The sequence below is a fragment of the Leopardus geoffroyi genome, chromosome E3, assembly GCF_018350155.1.
Source record: "Leopardus geoffroyi isolate Oge1 chromosome E3, O.geoffroyi_Oge1_pat1.0, whole genome shotgun sequence".
In the NCBI taxonomy this organism is placed as follows: Eukaryota; Metazoa; Chordata; class Mammalia; order Carnivora; family Felidae; genus Leopardus; species Leopardus geoffroyi.
This window is the reverse complement of record NC_059340.1, coordinates 29,716,914-29,731,382: the sequence shown is the minus strand read 5'-3', so window position 1 is coordinate 29,731,382 and position 14,469 is coordinate 29,716,914. Positions and strand designations below refer to the sequence as shown.

Below are 14,469 nucleotides of genomic sequence, written 5' to 3'. Positions count from 1 at the left end.
GAGAGAGAATGAGCAGGGGAGGGGCAGACAGAGAGAGGGAGACACAGAATCTGAAACAGGCTCCAGGCTCCGAGCTGTGAGCACAGAGCCCCACACAGGGCTCGAACCCACGAACCATGAGATCATGACTTGAGCCGAAGTCGGACACTTAACTGACTGAGCCACCCAGACGCCCCAAAAATACTATCATTCACTCCAGCCAAACAATTAACAAGTTCATACTGAGTGTAAATCTTTTCTCTGCCTTTGCTTTTTCAGACTAAAACACTGTTAACATGCTTATCCCATTGTCCATTTTAGACAGGGGTCTCTAGCCTGTTCAAATCTATCGTATTTTTTTAGGGAGTGGCTAGCAACTAGATTGCATTAAATATTCCAGGTGTAGCCACAGAATAGCTTTGTACAACAGGTAGATTCTTCTGATCCACTTCTAGTGGGTCTCCTAGAATAACTGTACTTGTGGTGGCATTTTAGAACAAAGCATCATCCAAAGGTGTCTCATGGCCAATGTCCACTTTTGCCTGACTGACTCCCGGCTAAAGCCATAGAACCCACTTACATTTCTGTCTTCTCCTGGTACCGCTGGAAAACTTTAGAATCTATAAATACTGTCTCATTAGTATCCCCTACTAAGGGAATTGTTAAGTAGTTATCAACCAATTGCTGAATAAAGGCCTACTTGGTAATTTGAGAAGCCAGGTTACAAGACCAAAACTGCCTTCACCTTTTCTCTTCAGCCCCAGACATATGAATAACTCATTATTTCACTTGTTTCTCTCTTGCCATAGTACACAAAGAATCTGGTACGGCTCAGTCACTCAGAAGCCTACCCCCCAGGCTTTCCCAGCTGTGTTCCTACTTACGTGGAGGAGAAGGGAAGGATGGCAAGACTCAATGAACTAATGATGCCACCCGGAGAGAAGCGAGGACACAAGATTGGAAGGGAAAACAAGATCGACCCTCAGCCCTAATCACATTTCCATATACTACACAGCTTTTTTACACCCTCCTTATCACTATCACAGATTATTAAGAATACAGGAAGAGGAGGGGCGCCTGGGTGGCGCAGTCGGTTAAGCGTCCGACTTCAGCCAGGTCACGATCTCGCGGTCCGTGAGTTCAAGCCCCGCGTCAGGCTCTGGGCTGATGGCTCAGAGCCTGGAGCCTGTTTCCGATTCTTTGTCTGCCTCTCTCTCTGCCCCTCCCCCGTTCATGCTCTGTCTCTCTCTGTCCCAAAAATAAAATAAACGTTGAAAAAAAAATTAAAAAAAAAATTTATAAAAAAAAAAAAAAAGAATACAGGAAGAGGAAACTGATATTTAGTGTCAAACAGATGGGTTCCAATTCTAAAGGTGATGTTCTAAAGGGAAACCTCCCTGTATCCTTACCTTGGCTCAGAAAGTATGCCCTCTCCTCCTCAGGGGCAAACCGTGGACTCTTTTTCCTAACTGGGAAACTTGGGAAAAAGAAATAAGCATATGTATGCAGTGTAGCCCCTTCTGGGTTCTCTCTTTTTATTTATTATTTTTTTAATACAATTTATTATCAAACTGGCTTACATACAACACCCAGTGCTCATCCCAATTGGGTTCTCTCTTTTTAAACGAGATACACACATACTTATTCCTCTGGAAAATAAAGCTCCACCCTTAGAGATGGAAACAAAGATAAAGGGGTGGGAAGAAGCCTGAAGGACCAGATCTATGGGTTCAAATCAGGGGCCAGACATTAAAAGTCCCCAACAAAGCCATGTTCCCAAAGTCAGCTTTGCTCACAATACACCTCGTGTTCTGGTTTCCATCTGCCTGTTTCTTGCTCTTATCCCTTGATTCTGAAGCAAAGAGGAAGACAGCAGTGTTGTTCATTCACAACCCTAAAACTACAAGTCAGAGAGGCGGAATGGCTTGCCGAAAGCCCAAAGGTAGTAGTAGAACCGAATTTTAAAAAAGAATTCTGGGGCGCCTGGGTGGCGCAGTGGGTTAAGCGTCCGACTTCAGCCAGGTCACGATCTCACGGTCCGTGAGTTCGAGCCCCGCGTCAGGCTCTGGGCTGATGGCTCAGAGCCTGGAGCCTGTTTCCGATTCTGTGTCTCCCTCTCTCTCTGCCCCTCCCCCGTTCATGCTCTGTCTCTCTCTGTCCCAAAAATAAATAAACGTTGGAAAAAAAAAAAATTTAAAAAAAAAAAAAAAAAAAAAAAAAGAATTCTGATTCCACGTTACTGCCTCATCAACAATTCATAACAGAAGAAAATCAATTCTGCTACCAACCTGACAAACAAACTTGACATCTGGCGAGGATCTATTGAAGGGTTTCGGGAAAACATAGAAGTTAAATGACTTCGTTATATACCTGGGGGAAATAAGATAAAAGGGGACTTAGTGGGCTACATTATAGCACGAGAAAAGAAATCCACTGCTTGTTAAAACAACCTACTTTGAATCTGTGTAGTCATACTTAAAAGTGCAAAGGCCAAACTGAAACAGCAAAAAGTCCATGGAATGCTGGAAAAGAGAAACAAAACACCTGTCAAATCAGTGCTGTATATTCAATGTGACAAGAGTACACTCAGTCAGGTGGGGTTTCTAACTACTCAATTGGACTTTTAGCAGAATACTTCCGATTACAACAGGCTACACCTTTTGTGTCAGAAGCGTTAAGTTATAAAGGCTTCTTAATATTTTTCCTGATTAACCACCTATCCACCAACCAGAGCATCACAGTAGGCCGATCTGCAAATGATTACTATCACCCCATCATATTTCCTATCAATCAAATTAACAATGGAAATACTAAACCTTCCCCAAATGTTTTCCAGCAAACAATTATTTTTGCTGTTGTTTTTTAACATCACTAAAATATCATATCACAGCTGGGGTAGAGAAGTTAACGTGCAAGTTTATGACAACGTTTCTTTACGATTCAACATAAGGAAGACCAACGTGGGGGGAGAAAAGATTTTCACTTACTTTTTTAAGCTTCTGATACCTTTCTTCTGGAGTGTCAAAACCATTTGTTAATGCAGTGACTGAAGGTCCATCACTGATTCCTAATTTTAATAAATAAAAAATTTAAACACAATATAAAAAGGTCAACTATTCAAAGGCTGTGTAATTTTATTTTCTTATGAATTAAGATTACTTGAAAGCACTCCTTACTTTACTTTTTCAAAATTAGTATTAATTTCACTGGCCACCAAGCTGAACTCTGTAATAACGAATTCAGAGATGTAAATGCTTCAATTTAGACCCAGTTCCAGGGTCTAAAATAGGTTTCAAAACACAGTAATGACTTAAGAAAGCAATCTCTATAATTAATTAAGTTTTCTGCTTTCAAAAGGATTAAAGCATAATCAGACATCAAGGAATCATGACGTATATTATTGCTAGAGTACAAGTCTTGGTTAACAGTTTGGAGAAAGATCTATACACGACAAAGGAATTTTGAAGGTCAAAGAGAAAACTTATTTCTGGTGAAAACGCAGCTTCTCAGTGAACTGACTCCAGCTAAACGCTTCATGCTTAAAGGTAAGGAACATATTTCCTGTAGAAAGGTCTGAAGTGTTTTTAACATATAAAATCTGCTAGCAAAAGTGGCTATCTATAGCAGTTGTTCACATTGACTTCAAAAACTCAGAAATTAGTCTTTCATCCAAAGGGGGAGAAAAAAACTTTGCACCTGTAAGTGTTGGTAAAGCATTACACACACATATACACCCATGCGGAGGTAGGCAATGAACACTTCCATTAATGCATAAAGGAAAACCTTCATTACCTCCAAGAGCCTGACGCTAAAGTCAGTCATAAAGGAAAAATATCGGATGATTCCACTTACAGGAAGTGCCTAGAACAGTCAAATTCATAGAAGACAGAAATAATGGCTGCCAGAGGCAGTGGGGAGGGAAAAATGGAGTTACTGTCCAATTAGCAGAATACCAGTTTGATAAAATGGAAAAGTTTTGGAGATGGGTGCAAGACAATGTGAATGTGCTTAATGCCACTGAACTGTAAAACCACTTAAAGATGGTTAAAATAGTAAGATTTTAGGGGAACCTGGCTGGCTCACTTGGTGGAGCCTGTGACTATCTCCGGGGTTGTAAGTTCGAGTCTCACCCTGAGTACAGAGATTACTTAAAAAATAATAAAATCTTTAGAAAAAATAAAACAGTAAATTTTAGTGATGTATATTTTATCATACGCACAAAAAAGCCTGACCTTTACCCTACCACGTGCATGTCAGTTTTAAGCTGCACCAAAACCATAATCTCTATCTGTAACCCTCACAAACCCAGTGCACGTCTCCCATGCCACTGAAACGCTTAAGAGAAATCGTTGAGACTCGTATAACCAACGCCCAAGGCCACAAACAGGAGGGGCCGGCAGGTAGCAGTGGGGGGGGGGGGGGGAGGGGGTCGGGGAGTCAGAGGGTCACGAGGAGCCTTGGCTATGCATCGCTAGCCCCCAGCTTGCAAGCGAGGGATACCTGAAAACTCCCCATCGATGGCGAAGAAGTCGGCCTCCTCTATGGCCTGGTACACTTTTTGAAGATTACTCTTAAAATCTGCGGAGAAACCGAGAAGAGGCTCAGAACCGGTGGCCGGGCTTCCTGCCCAAGAGCTCCTAATGGGAAAGGGAAGGGCTGGGAAGATCCTGAGGCCTCAGGCGGGAGGAGGACAAGTCCTAGAGGGATAAACAAGACAGAGTATCAAGTCCCCGAGGGGTGCATGGTGGGAGGGATCAAGTCCCCAGTGGGTGCGCGGGCCGGAGGAAGACCAGCCCCGAGGGTGCACGGGCCACAGAGGCACACAGCCCTGGGGGACGCCCGGGCAGGACAAGGCAGGACAAGGCAGGGACAAGACCCCCTAAAGCTCACAGACTTCAGGGGAGGCAAACCCCTGAGGGGATGCTTCAGCCCCAGGCCCCGCCAAGCACACCGGCGCTGGTCTGGGCCTAGCAGGCCGGGTGAGGGGGCCTTGAGTCTCGGGGTGATGCACGGCGCGACACGCACTGCTCCTGATTATCTCCATTCTGCAGAGTGGCCGGAACCCCGGCCCCGCCTGGGCCCGCCTCGGCCGTTCTACACGAAAAGTTCCGCTGGGACCGCAGCAGCAGCGAAGGCAGAAGCGGCGGAGACCGCGGCGGCGACTTCCGGAAACAGCGCGCGCCGGCGCGCGTCACGTGTGTCTGCGTCAGCGGCGGGGGCGGGGCCAGCCTGGGCTCTTTTCACTACTTCAGGGCTGGAGAAGGGGCGTGGCTATGGAAATCGCCAAGACGTGGGCTAACTTGCGAGGCCAGACGTGGGACAGCAAGTTCAGATTAAGAAATAATCATGTCTTGACGCCCAATTGGTGAACAAATATTTCCTGGCGATATTATGCGCCAGGCGCTCTCAAACGGGTGGGGATACAGTGTTGAACAGAGGAGACAAAATCTTTGCCCCTTTGGAGCTTAACTTGGGGGAAAAGGGGGAAAGTCAGGCAGGTATCAAACTTGCCACTTGGAAACACAATCAGCGCTATGAAGAGGGAGAGCCCGGTGCTGCAATAAAAATAATGGGGGGGGGGGGATAACTGGAGGGAGGGTTACCTAAGAGAGGTGAAGAGAATACAAAGCTGAGACCTACTGCACTAGCCACTGGGACTGGAGAACAAAATAGATGAAGTCTTGGTTTGGTTGGTTTGGAGTATACTCTGGATCCCCAGAGCCTACAACGGTGTCGATACACAGTAGATGCTCGATAAACATAGCTAAGTGAATGAATTCACTTTCATCTTTCACAAAAGCCGACTATGTAGTTGGTTAGAAGACCAGCTTTCAAAGGCTACCTTTGCCATTAATTAGGTTCGGAACGTATTCATCATTCCTAAACCTCGATCTTCTCATCCACTAAATAGGGTTGAGGATAGGTGATGATGTCTGTGAAGTGTAGAGTGCTGCGTCAATGTAAGACAGGATTAGAGTTGTGCCTTGCCACAATTCCCTTGCGTTCACACCTTACTTTGACATTTATTGAGTACAAAATCCGTTCTGTTTTTTGAAAAAAAAAAAAAAAAAAAAGATGACCATTTCTCCACCAAAATGCAGTATTAAATATTCTAAAGAACACATAAGAGTCTGGCCATATTTTCCCCCACCAATTCCCTCAACAAATTCATTTCCCTTGCCTCATTCAGTGGAAATTTACATATAGGTAATTATGTCAACTATCTTAATGTGAACAGCAGAGAGTAAATGTGAATTCTAGAGTTCAGGGAAATGGGAAGGAGAAAAATATGATAAGTAGTCGAACCTCAGGCTTGAAATATTTCTCTGCTTTTTTTTTTGTTTCGGCTCAAAAAGTGCAATACAGGGGGTGCCTGGGTGGTTCAGTCAGCTAAGTGTCAGACTCTTGATCTCAGCTCAGGTCTTCATCTCACGGTCATGAGCTCAAGCCCTGCTTTAGGCTCCACACTGGGTGTGAAGTCTACTTAAAAAAAAGAAAAAAAGTCAAATACAGAAAGTACTAAACATATATGGCACTTAAATTTAAATTTTAAGAAATTTAAATAATTTTAAATAAGCAATTTTAAGTAATTTAAATAAAATTTAAGTAATTTAAATAAATAAATATCAAAACTTGCTACAAAGCTACAGTAGTCAGAACAGTGTGGTATTGGCATAAAGAAAAACCTAGAAACCAATGAAATAGAGACCCTCCCCCAAATAAACCCTTGCATTTAAGGACATATGATTTACAAGTGTGCTGAAATCACTCGGTGGGAAAAGAACAGTCTTGCCAGTAATAGTGTTGGGAACACTGGATGTCCACATGGGAGAGAATGAAGTTGGATCCTTACTTTATACCAAATAAAATTTATATATAAAATAAAAATTAACTCAAAATATGGGCACCTGGGTGGCTCAGTTGGTTAGGTGTCTGACTTGATTTCAGCTCAGGTCATGATCTCAAGGTTTGTGGGACTGAGCCCCACATTGGGCTCTGCACTGAGAGAGGGGAGCCTGCTTGGGTCTCTCTCCCTCTCTCTCTGCCCCTCCCCTGCTCACACATGCTCGCTCTCTCTCTAAAGAAATAAATAAACATTTTAAAAAATTAACTCAAAATAGATGAAACACCTAAATGTAAGAGGTGAAACTATAAGACTCTTAGAAGAAAACATAAAGCAAAAGCCTCCTCACATTGTATTCGGCAATGATTTTATTATTTAAATATGATACCCAAAGCACAGGCAGCAAAAGAATAGATGAATCAGACATCAAAATTTATGACACTTGTGCAGGAAAGGATACTATCATCAAAGTGAAAACGCAACCCATGTAACGGGAGAAAATATTTGCAAACTGTATATCTGATAAGGGACTAATATCCACAATACATAAAGGACTCCTACAATTCAATGACAAAAAGGAACCTGATTAAAAAATAGTCAAAGGTCTTCAATAAACATTTCCCCAAAGATGTACAAATCACCAGTAAGCACATGAAAAGATGTTCAGCATCACTAACACAAATCAAAACAGTAATGAGATATCCTTTCCCATCCCCTCCCCTTTTTTTGACGCAAAAAAAGCGTGGTTCTATTAAAGCACTGGGACAGGACCTGTGGGCAGAAAGAGCTAGCTTTCTTTTTTTCCAATCCTTTCACATCCCTTCACTGAGAAACTGAAACCCTTGTGTGCTGTTGGTGGCAAGCTAAAATGGTGTGGCCGCTGTGGAAAACAGTATGGAGATTTTGAAAAATTTTTTACATAGAATTATCATGTAATGCGGCAATTCCACTTTTGCGCATGCACCTAAGAATATTCAAAGCAGAGGCTTGAATAGGTATTTGCACATACATGTTCTTAGTAGCACTATTCACAATAGCCGAAGGGTGGAAACAACCCAGTGTCCGTTAACAGATAAACAAAAAGTTGTATATACTTAGAATGGAATGTTATCAAGCCTTACAAAGGAAGGACATTCTGACACGTTACAAGGTAGATAAACCTTAAGGATATTATGCTAAGTGAAATAAACCAGTCACAAAAAGGCAAATACAGTATGATGCCACTCACGTGAAGTACCTAGCGAAGTCACATTGACAAGACATAAGGTCGAAAGGTGGTTCCCAGAGGCTGGAGAGAAAGTGCGGGTTGGAAATGTTTAATGAGCATGGATTTCCAGTTTGCTAACGTGAAAAAGTCCTGGAGATGGATGCTGATGATAGATGTACAACTACGTGAAAGTACTGAATGCCACTAAACTGTACACTTAAAAATGGTTAAAATGGTAAATTTTATGTCGTATCACACACACATACACACTGACACTGACACAAACTACCCTCCAGAAAATGAGTTCACACACTGCCTGCCCTAGCATAGGACCAGGCTTTTAATTCCTTGCCAATCTGTTATGTTAGAAAAAAAAATGTCACTCTAAATGATCAGTTTAACAAACTCCAGGCCAGTGGTTTAAAAATACCCAGCATGAATTCTCAACGCCCCGAGACAATGGAAGAAAAAAACGTTCATAAAGTCACTTTAATTCCCGTTCTTAACACTACAAAGAGAACTTCCGCCAAAGTCCTGGGATTTTCTGCAAAAAAAATCTTTGTGGAGAGTACAGTGCGGTCTTATTTAAGTTCTGGGTAAAGCTGTTTCCTCCAGACAGAGACAACCTCCCAAGAGAACCTGAAGCAGACAACCGCCTCACCCTCTGGGTGTAACGCCACCGTGGCCCCGAGTTTATTTCTAGAGAGGAACGGGCGGGACCGGCGGTGGCACGCATGCGCCGAAATCCTCGGCCGGGGAGTGGCCGCTCTAGGCAGCGGGGAGGTCGCGGGGTTGAGAGGGCTGGGAGAAGAGTGCGGCTTCTCCTCTATGGTCGTGGGCCGGGGCACTCTTCTCCCCAGTAAGTCTTCGGTTACTTCCGGAAGTGAAGTGGCCACCTCTTCCTCTGCTTCCGTGGGGGTCCGGGAGGCGGGCGGCGGCCGGGTGGGCCCGGAAGGAACAGAGTGGTAAGCCCCAGCGTGGCGGGAAAGGGTAAAGGGAGGCCCGGGCTGCATTTCGGGGCGGCGTATTGAGGACGGCTGTGGGGGGACGGGTTAGAGAAGCAGGTGCGCGGGGCTTTCCTCGCCCAGGCCCGAGTCCTAAGCATCCGCGGTCTCGGCCACCGGGCCCGGACCCTCGCGTGGCCAACTTCCCCGTCCTTTCCCGAGAGCCCTACGTCGACAGGGCGGATCGCCGGGACTTGCCTGCGTCCCCTCAGGGGTCAGGGTCAGAGCCTACCGCTCCAAGACCTCCCCAGGGCGGGAGGGAGGAGGCATCGCTTCCTCACATTTTGGAGTGGAACGAAGGGACGCCTGCCCCCCAGGAGCCCCTGCCGCAGCCGTTGGTTGCGCGTCCAGGGTTGATCAGGTTCGTGCTAGACTGAGCTACGGGTCTGATTGGAGAAGCAGTTCCTGCCCTAACGCGGAACGATTGCTCCCGTTATAAAACAGGGTAACGGACGCGCACAAAAGGGAAAGTGAAACCCCAGAGTCGCACTAGGGTTAGGCTAGAACACAGCTGTTATGATTCCATGCTCACGGCTTCTAATGGGAACTTGTACAAAAAGTTCTCGTTAAAAGAAAATATAAAGAGGGGTAAATGAAGATCAGGCTGTGTCTAGCCGAGGCTCTCTGGCGGGGCAGGAGACAGCCCCCCAACTTTGGTGGAGAGGTGTTAGACACTGTCATGCCCTCAGCTGTCGCCGTTGGGTCCTCCCCGCTAAAGCCCATTGGTCGGTCCTTTGGGGGTGGTCTTGATGTCACCCTCTGAAAGGCCAATAGAAAAGAGGTTTGCTCTGTCCTCCGGACACGCCCCAGAGCCGGCGCAGAGCGCACGTGCGAGTTAGGTAGTTTGGTTTGTTTTTGTCCCGGCTGTTTTGTAAACAGCCTGTCTGGGTGTATGGTGTGTTCTGCGTTTCCCTGCCTGTTTCCATAAACGAGATGGAAAAACTGTCTCCTCCAGTGCTTGGCACTGACGCCAGTAACGTAGCTGACATCAGTAAGGGCAGCTATTAACCATTCTATCACTATTCAGTACTCTTCTTTGACTACCTATGGATAGAGTTTGTTATTTTAAACCTCCTTCAGAGTGGATATTATTATCCTGAACTTATGAATGAGAAATATGAGACTTAGGGAGAATAAATGTGACCTGTTTGACACCCAGGTCTCCATTCCTGGGAAGATAACGTTTTAAGTATACAAGCCTCTCAGGGGAAATAGCCGTCTAGGAGATGAGGAAACAGACAAATAAAAGTTACAGTAATGCACAGAGGCAGGAAGGATTAATTTCGGTGTGAGTGGAATTAGCCATTAAAGACTTTGTAGTGGCAGGTGATTCGGGTCTTGTCAATTGAACACTTTTGACCCAGGGATGGTGCATAGCTGGGTTACAGATGAAGGAAACAATGTGACAGAAAAATGCCCAAGGAGCAGGAATTAATAGATGGGACCAAAGTGTAGTGTGTGAGTAGATGAGTAGTAGGGGATAATTGTAATAATAGTAATAACTAACATTTACTTTGCACTAATGTGCTGGCCACTATTCTGAGTGCGGTGTGTATATTATTAACTCATTTAATCCTATCAACAACCCCATCAGTAAGGTAGTATTAATATCCCAGTTTTACAGATGAGGAAACTGAGGCACACAGATTAAGTGATTTGCCTGAGATCACACTAGTGATTGGTGAGCTGGGATTTGAAATCGATCATTCTGGCTCCAGACTTTGTGATCTTGTTTTTTGTTTTGTTTTGTTTTTTTATGATGTGCTCTTGTTTAAAAAGTTGTGTTGGGGTACCTGGCTGGCTCAAGCTGTAGTGCATGCGACTCTTAATCTCAGGGCCATGAGTTAAAGCCCCACATTGGGCATGTAACCTACTTAAAACAAAAACAAAAGACCTCATTAAAAAGTTCTGTTGATTTGTGGACCATAAAGATTCTTAAATGACAAGCTTACAACTATGGGTTTTAATTTCTCACGGTCAAGACGGTTTTGAGCAAAGGAAATGTTTGATCAGAATTTTGCTACAGCAGGATGATTCAGGCACTGGAGAGAGGAGAGATTGGAGAGTAGAGGAAATGAGCTTGAAAATGTTGTTTAAACTTTATTTTGTTCACACCTTACCTATACCTTGTCTGAAACATATATTTAGGCACACACGTGTTTATTTATTTGTATGTAACAACTCTCTAGTTCCCAAACTTCTGTGCGCATTAAGAATCTCCTAAGGGGCTTGTTTAAAATGTACACTTCTGGGGGACCTGGGTGGCTCCTTCGGTTAAGCATCCAACTCTTGTTTTTTGTTTTTTGGGTTTTTTTATTTATTTATTTTTGAGAGAGAGCCCAAGCAAGGGAGGGGCAGAGAGAGAGGGAGACACAGAATCCAAAGCAGGCTCCAGGCTCTGAGCTGTCCACACAGAACCTGACACGGGGCTTGAACCCATGAAACTTTGAGATCATGACCTGAGCTGGAATCAAACACTTAACTACTTAAGCCACCCAGGCACCCCAAGCATCTGACTCTTGATCTTGGCTCAGGTCTTGACCTCAGGGTCATGAATTCAAGCCCTGCGTTGGGCTCCATGCTGGGCATGGAACTTACTTAGAAATAATAAAATAAAATGAAATAAAATAAAATAAAATGTACATTCTTGAGCCTCTGTGTCAGATATCCTTTTTCATTTCAGCTTCACAAAACTCAGATGATTATGTCAGAGGTTCTAAGAAATTACTGTGATAGGGAGTCAGATATATGCTGATTTGATTTTCATCTACAAGTATCCAGAACCCATCCTTTTGCCAGCTACTTCAAATACGATGATAGAATTCTGTGGCTTGGTTCCTCATCTCAAGAAGCTCAGAATTTGATTGGAGAAGGAGAGACTACTCAAACCAATAATTAAAGTATGGTTTCTAATCAGTTTTTTTTTTTTTTTATCCCAAGTTATTGGACATCTACAGCATTTAATACAGGATAGGTCGCTGAATATACACCACATAACGTAAACAAAAGAAGAGTCTCTAGGGAGAGCCAGGACACTCTTCTCAGTGTTCTCTTGTCTTGCCCAACATCCCTCACGAGCAGTGAATCACGGGGTCTCAAAGTTCAGGCAGCACGTCAGCCAGTGCGCTAGCTAGCTACCTTTGCCCTAGTAATGTCTGACTCCGTCCAGAAAGAAAATATTTTTGGACAAGATTTTTTATGGGAAGAGCCTGGAAGTGCTTCTGTTGTGTTCATGAAAGCCACTTTCTGCCACCTACAAGAGGTGTACACAATATTCTCTTATTTTTGCCATGTATGGCCTTTGCCTTGCTTGCATTTGGGCACATTTCATTTCATAGTCGCTAGAAATGTGTGTTCACTCTTTGGACATTTAAAATGTCTGTAGTATTCTACTTGTGTTTATAGTGGTGTCCCCAGAAGTAGACCTGGGGTGCCAGAAATAAGGGAGTTCCCAACTACTCTCACCACTATTTCTTTCTTTCTTCCTTTCTTTCTTTTTTTTTTTTTTTTTTTTTTTTTTTTTTCAGTTTATGCAAGGAATCTCTATGCCCAACATAGGGCTCGAACTCACCACCCCAGGATCAAGAGTCATACACTGTTCCAACTGAGCCAGCCAGGCACCCCTCACATCCCTATTTCTTTCTTTCTTTCTTTCCTTCTTTCTGTTAACTTTTAGAGAGTGCTAGTGGGGGAGAGGGAGAATGGTGGGGTGGGGTGGGGAGAGAGAGATAGAATTTTAAGCAGACTCCACGGTCAGCACAGAGTCAGACGCAGGGCTCGATCCCACCACCCTGGGATTGTGACCTGAGCTGAAATCAAGAAATCAAGAGTTTTGGGGCGCCTGGGTGGCGCAGTCGGTTGAGCGTCCGACTTCAGCCAGGTCACGATCTCGCGGTCTGGGAGTTCGAGCCCCGCGTCAGGCTCTGGGCTGATGGCTCAGAGCCTGGAGCCTGTTTCCGATTCTGTGTCTCCCTCTCTCTCTGCCCCTCCCCCGTTCATGCTCTGTCTCTCTCTGTCCCAAAAATAAATAAACGTTGAAAAAAAAAATTTAAAAAAAAAAAAAAAAAAAAAAAAAGAAATCAAGAGTTTTTAATGCTCAACCGAGCCACCCAGCACCCTTCACCCCAGTTTCTCTTGTGACTGCGTCTGCTTGTCTCACGCAACACCATGCTCATTGAGCCAGAGTTCATGTTCCGAAATGCAGTGGTGTTGTCCCTTCCTGGTTTATTTTCTGCAGTTTGGATTTCTCAGCTTTTGTAGTAGCAGGATAGAGGGGCCAATTAGTCCTTTGAACCAATAACGTATTGGTTACCTTATTGGAATAATGTAGTGCTATGAGGTCAGGCTTTAAGTCAGACCATGGTTTAAATTTTTTTTTAATTTTTTTTTAATGTTTAATTATTTTTGACAGAGAGAGAGAGAGAGACAGAGCATGAGCAGGGGAGGGGCAGAGAGAGAGGGAGACATAAAATCCGAAGCAGGCTCCAGGCTCTGAGCTGTCAGCACAGAACCCGACGCGGGGCTCGAACTCAACGAACTGTGAGATCATGACCTGACCTGAAGTCGGATGCTCAACCGACTGAGCCACCCAGGTGCCCCAGAAGTCAGACCATGCTTTAAAACCTGGCTCTGTCCTCTATTAACTAGGCCTCCATTTTCTCATCTGTAAAGTGGAGATGAGAGCAATAATTATCTCATAGGATCATCTTTCACATGATAAGCTCTCAGTAGATGCTAGTGATTGTCATTCTTCTTTGCTGTCAGGTAATATGTAATGAAGAGAAGTAAATGACCTAGTTAAAAGACGATATAAAGGCAAAATCTTTTTATTCTTGCAGGGAAACATCTTTGCTAAGTAGTGATTGAGATCCTCTTTTCAGGTTAGAATCCCAATAAATTAGTCCTCCGAAAGATTACTCCTAAAACATTAGGTATGTATTATTGTCACAATAAACGTCTTGTTGAACAAAAAGGTAGAACCATAATTATATGTCACTGAACAGAGTAGTTTGAAGATTATGACTTCTAAAGAGTTAACTATCACTACGTGACATCTTTATTTCATTTATTTAAATTCAAGTCTGTTAATATGTAGCATAGCTTTGGTTTCAGGAGTAGTATTTAGTGATTCATTGCATGCAGTCTTTATAAGCTGAGGTATAAAAATCCTCCATTTAAACTCATTATGAGGGGCGCCTGGGTGGCTCAGTCGGTTGGGCATCCGAACTTCGGCTCAGGTCACGATCTCACGGTCCGTGAGTTTGAGCCCCGCGTCAGGCTCTGAGCGGATGGCTCGGAGCCTGGAGCCTACTTCTGATTCTGTGTCTCCCTCTCTCTCTGCCCCTCCCCCGTTCATGCTCTGTCTCTCTCTGTCCCAAAAATAAATAAACGTTAAAAAAAATAAATAATTAAAAAAATAAATAAATAAACTCATT

General features: G+C 44.0%; 2 protein-coding genes across 12 annotated transcripts in view; one reads left to right on the top strand and one right to left on the bottom strand.

Annotated features, from left to right (window-relative positions):
• PARN (poly(A)-specific ribonuclease) overlaps positions 1-5,179 on the bottom strand; it is a 170,686-nt gene extending 165,507 nt beyond the window's left edge. For 2 of the 4 annotated variants that reach the window (XR_006708312.1, XM_045461467.1), the window contains exons 1-5: positions 5,005-5,179; positions 4,480-4,557; positions 2,967-3,046; positions 2,434-2,501; positions 2,268-2,349 (exon numbers count right to left, since the gene is read on the bottom strand). Coding sequence is in view for 3 of the 4 variants with exons in the window: in XM_045461467.1 (XP_045317423.1) it covers positions 2,268-2,349; positions 2,434-2,501; positions 2,967-3,046; positions 4,480-4,557; positions 5,005-5,023 (327 nt within the window). In the remaining variant the exon portion in view is untranslated. Of the gene's footprint in view, positions 1-2,267; positions 2,350-2,433; positions 2,502-2,966; positions 3,047-4,479; positions 4,558-5,004 lie in introns of those variants that run through there. The other 2 variants (XM_045461468.1, XM_045461469.1) reach the window with 2 other exon arrangements.
• Positions 5,180-8,771: 3,592 nt separating this feature from the next.
• BFAR (bifunctional apoptosis regulator) overlaps positions 8,772-14,469 on the top strand; it is a 36,189-nt gene continuing 30,491 nt past the window's right edge. The window contains exons 1-2 of one of the 8 annotated variants that reach the window (XM_045459886.1): positions 8,921-8,995; positions 9,197-9,395. The gene's annotated coding sequence lies outside the window, so the exon portion shown is untranslated. Of the gene's footprint in view, positions 9,396-14,469 lie in introns of all 8 variants that reach the window. The other 7 variants (XM_045459889.1, XM_045459888.1, XM_045459892.1 and 4 more) reach the window with 7 other exon arrangements.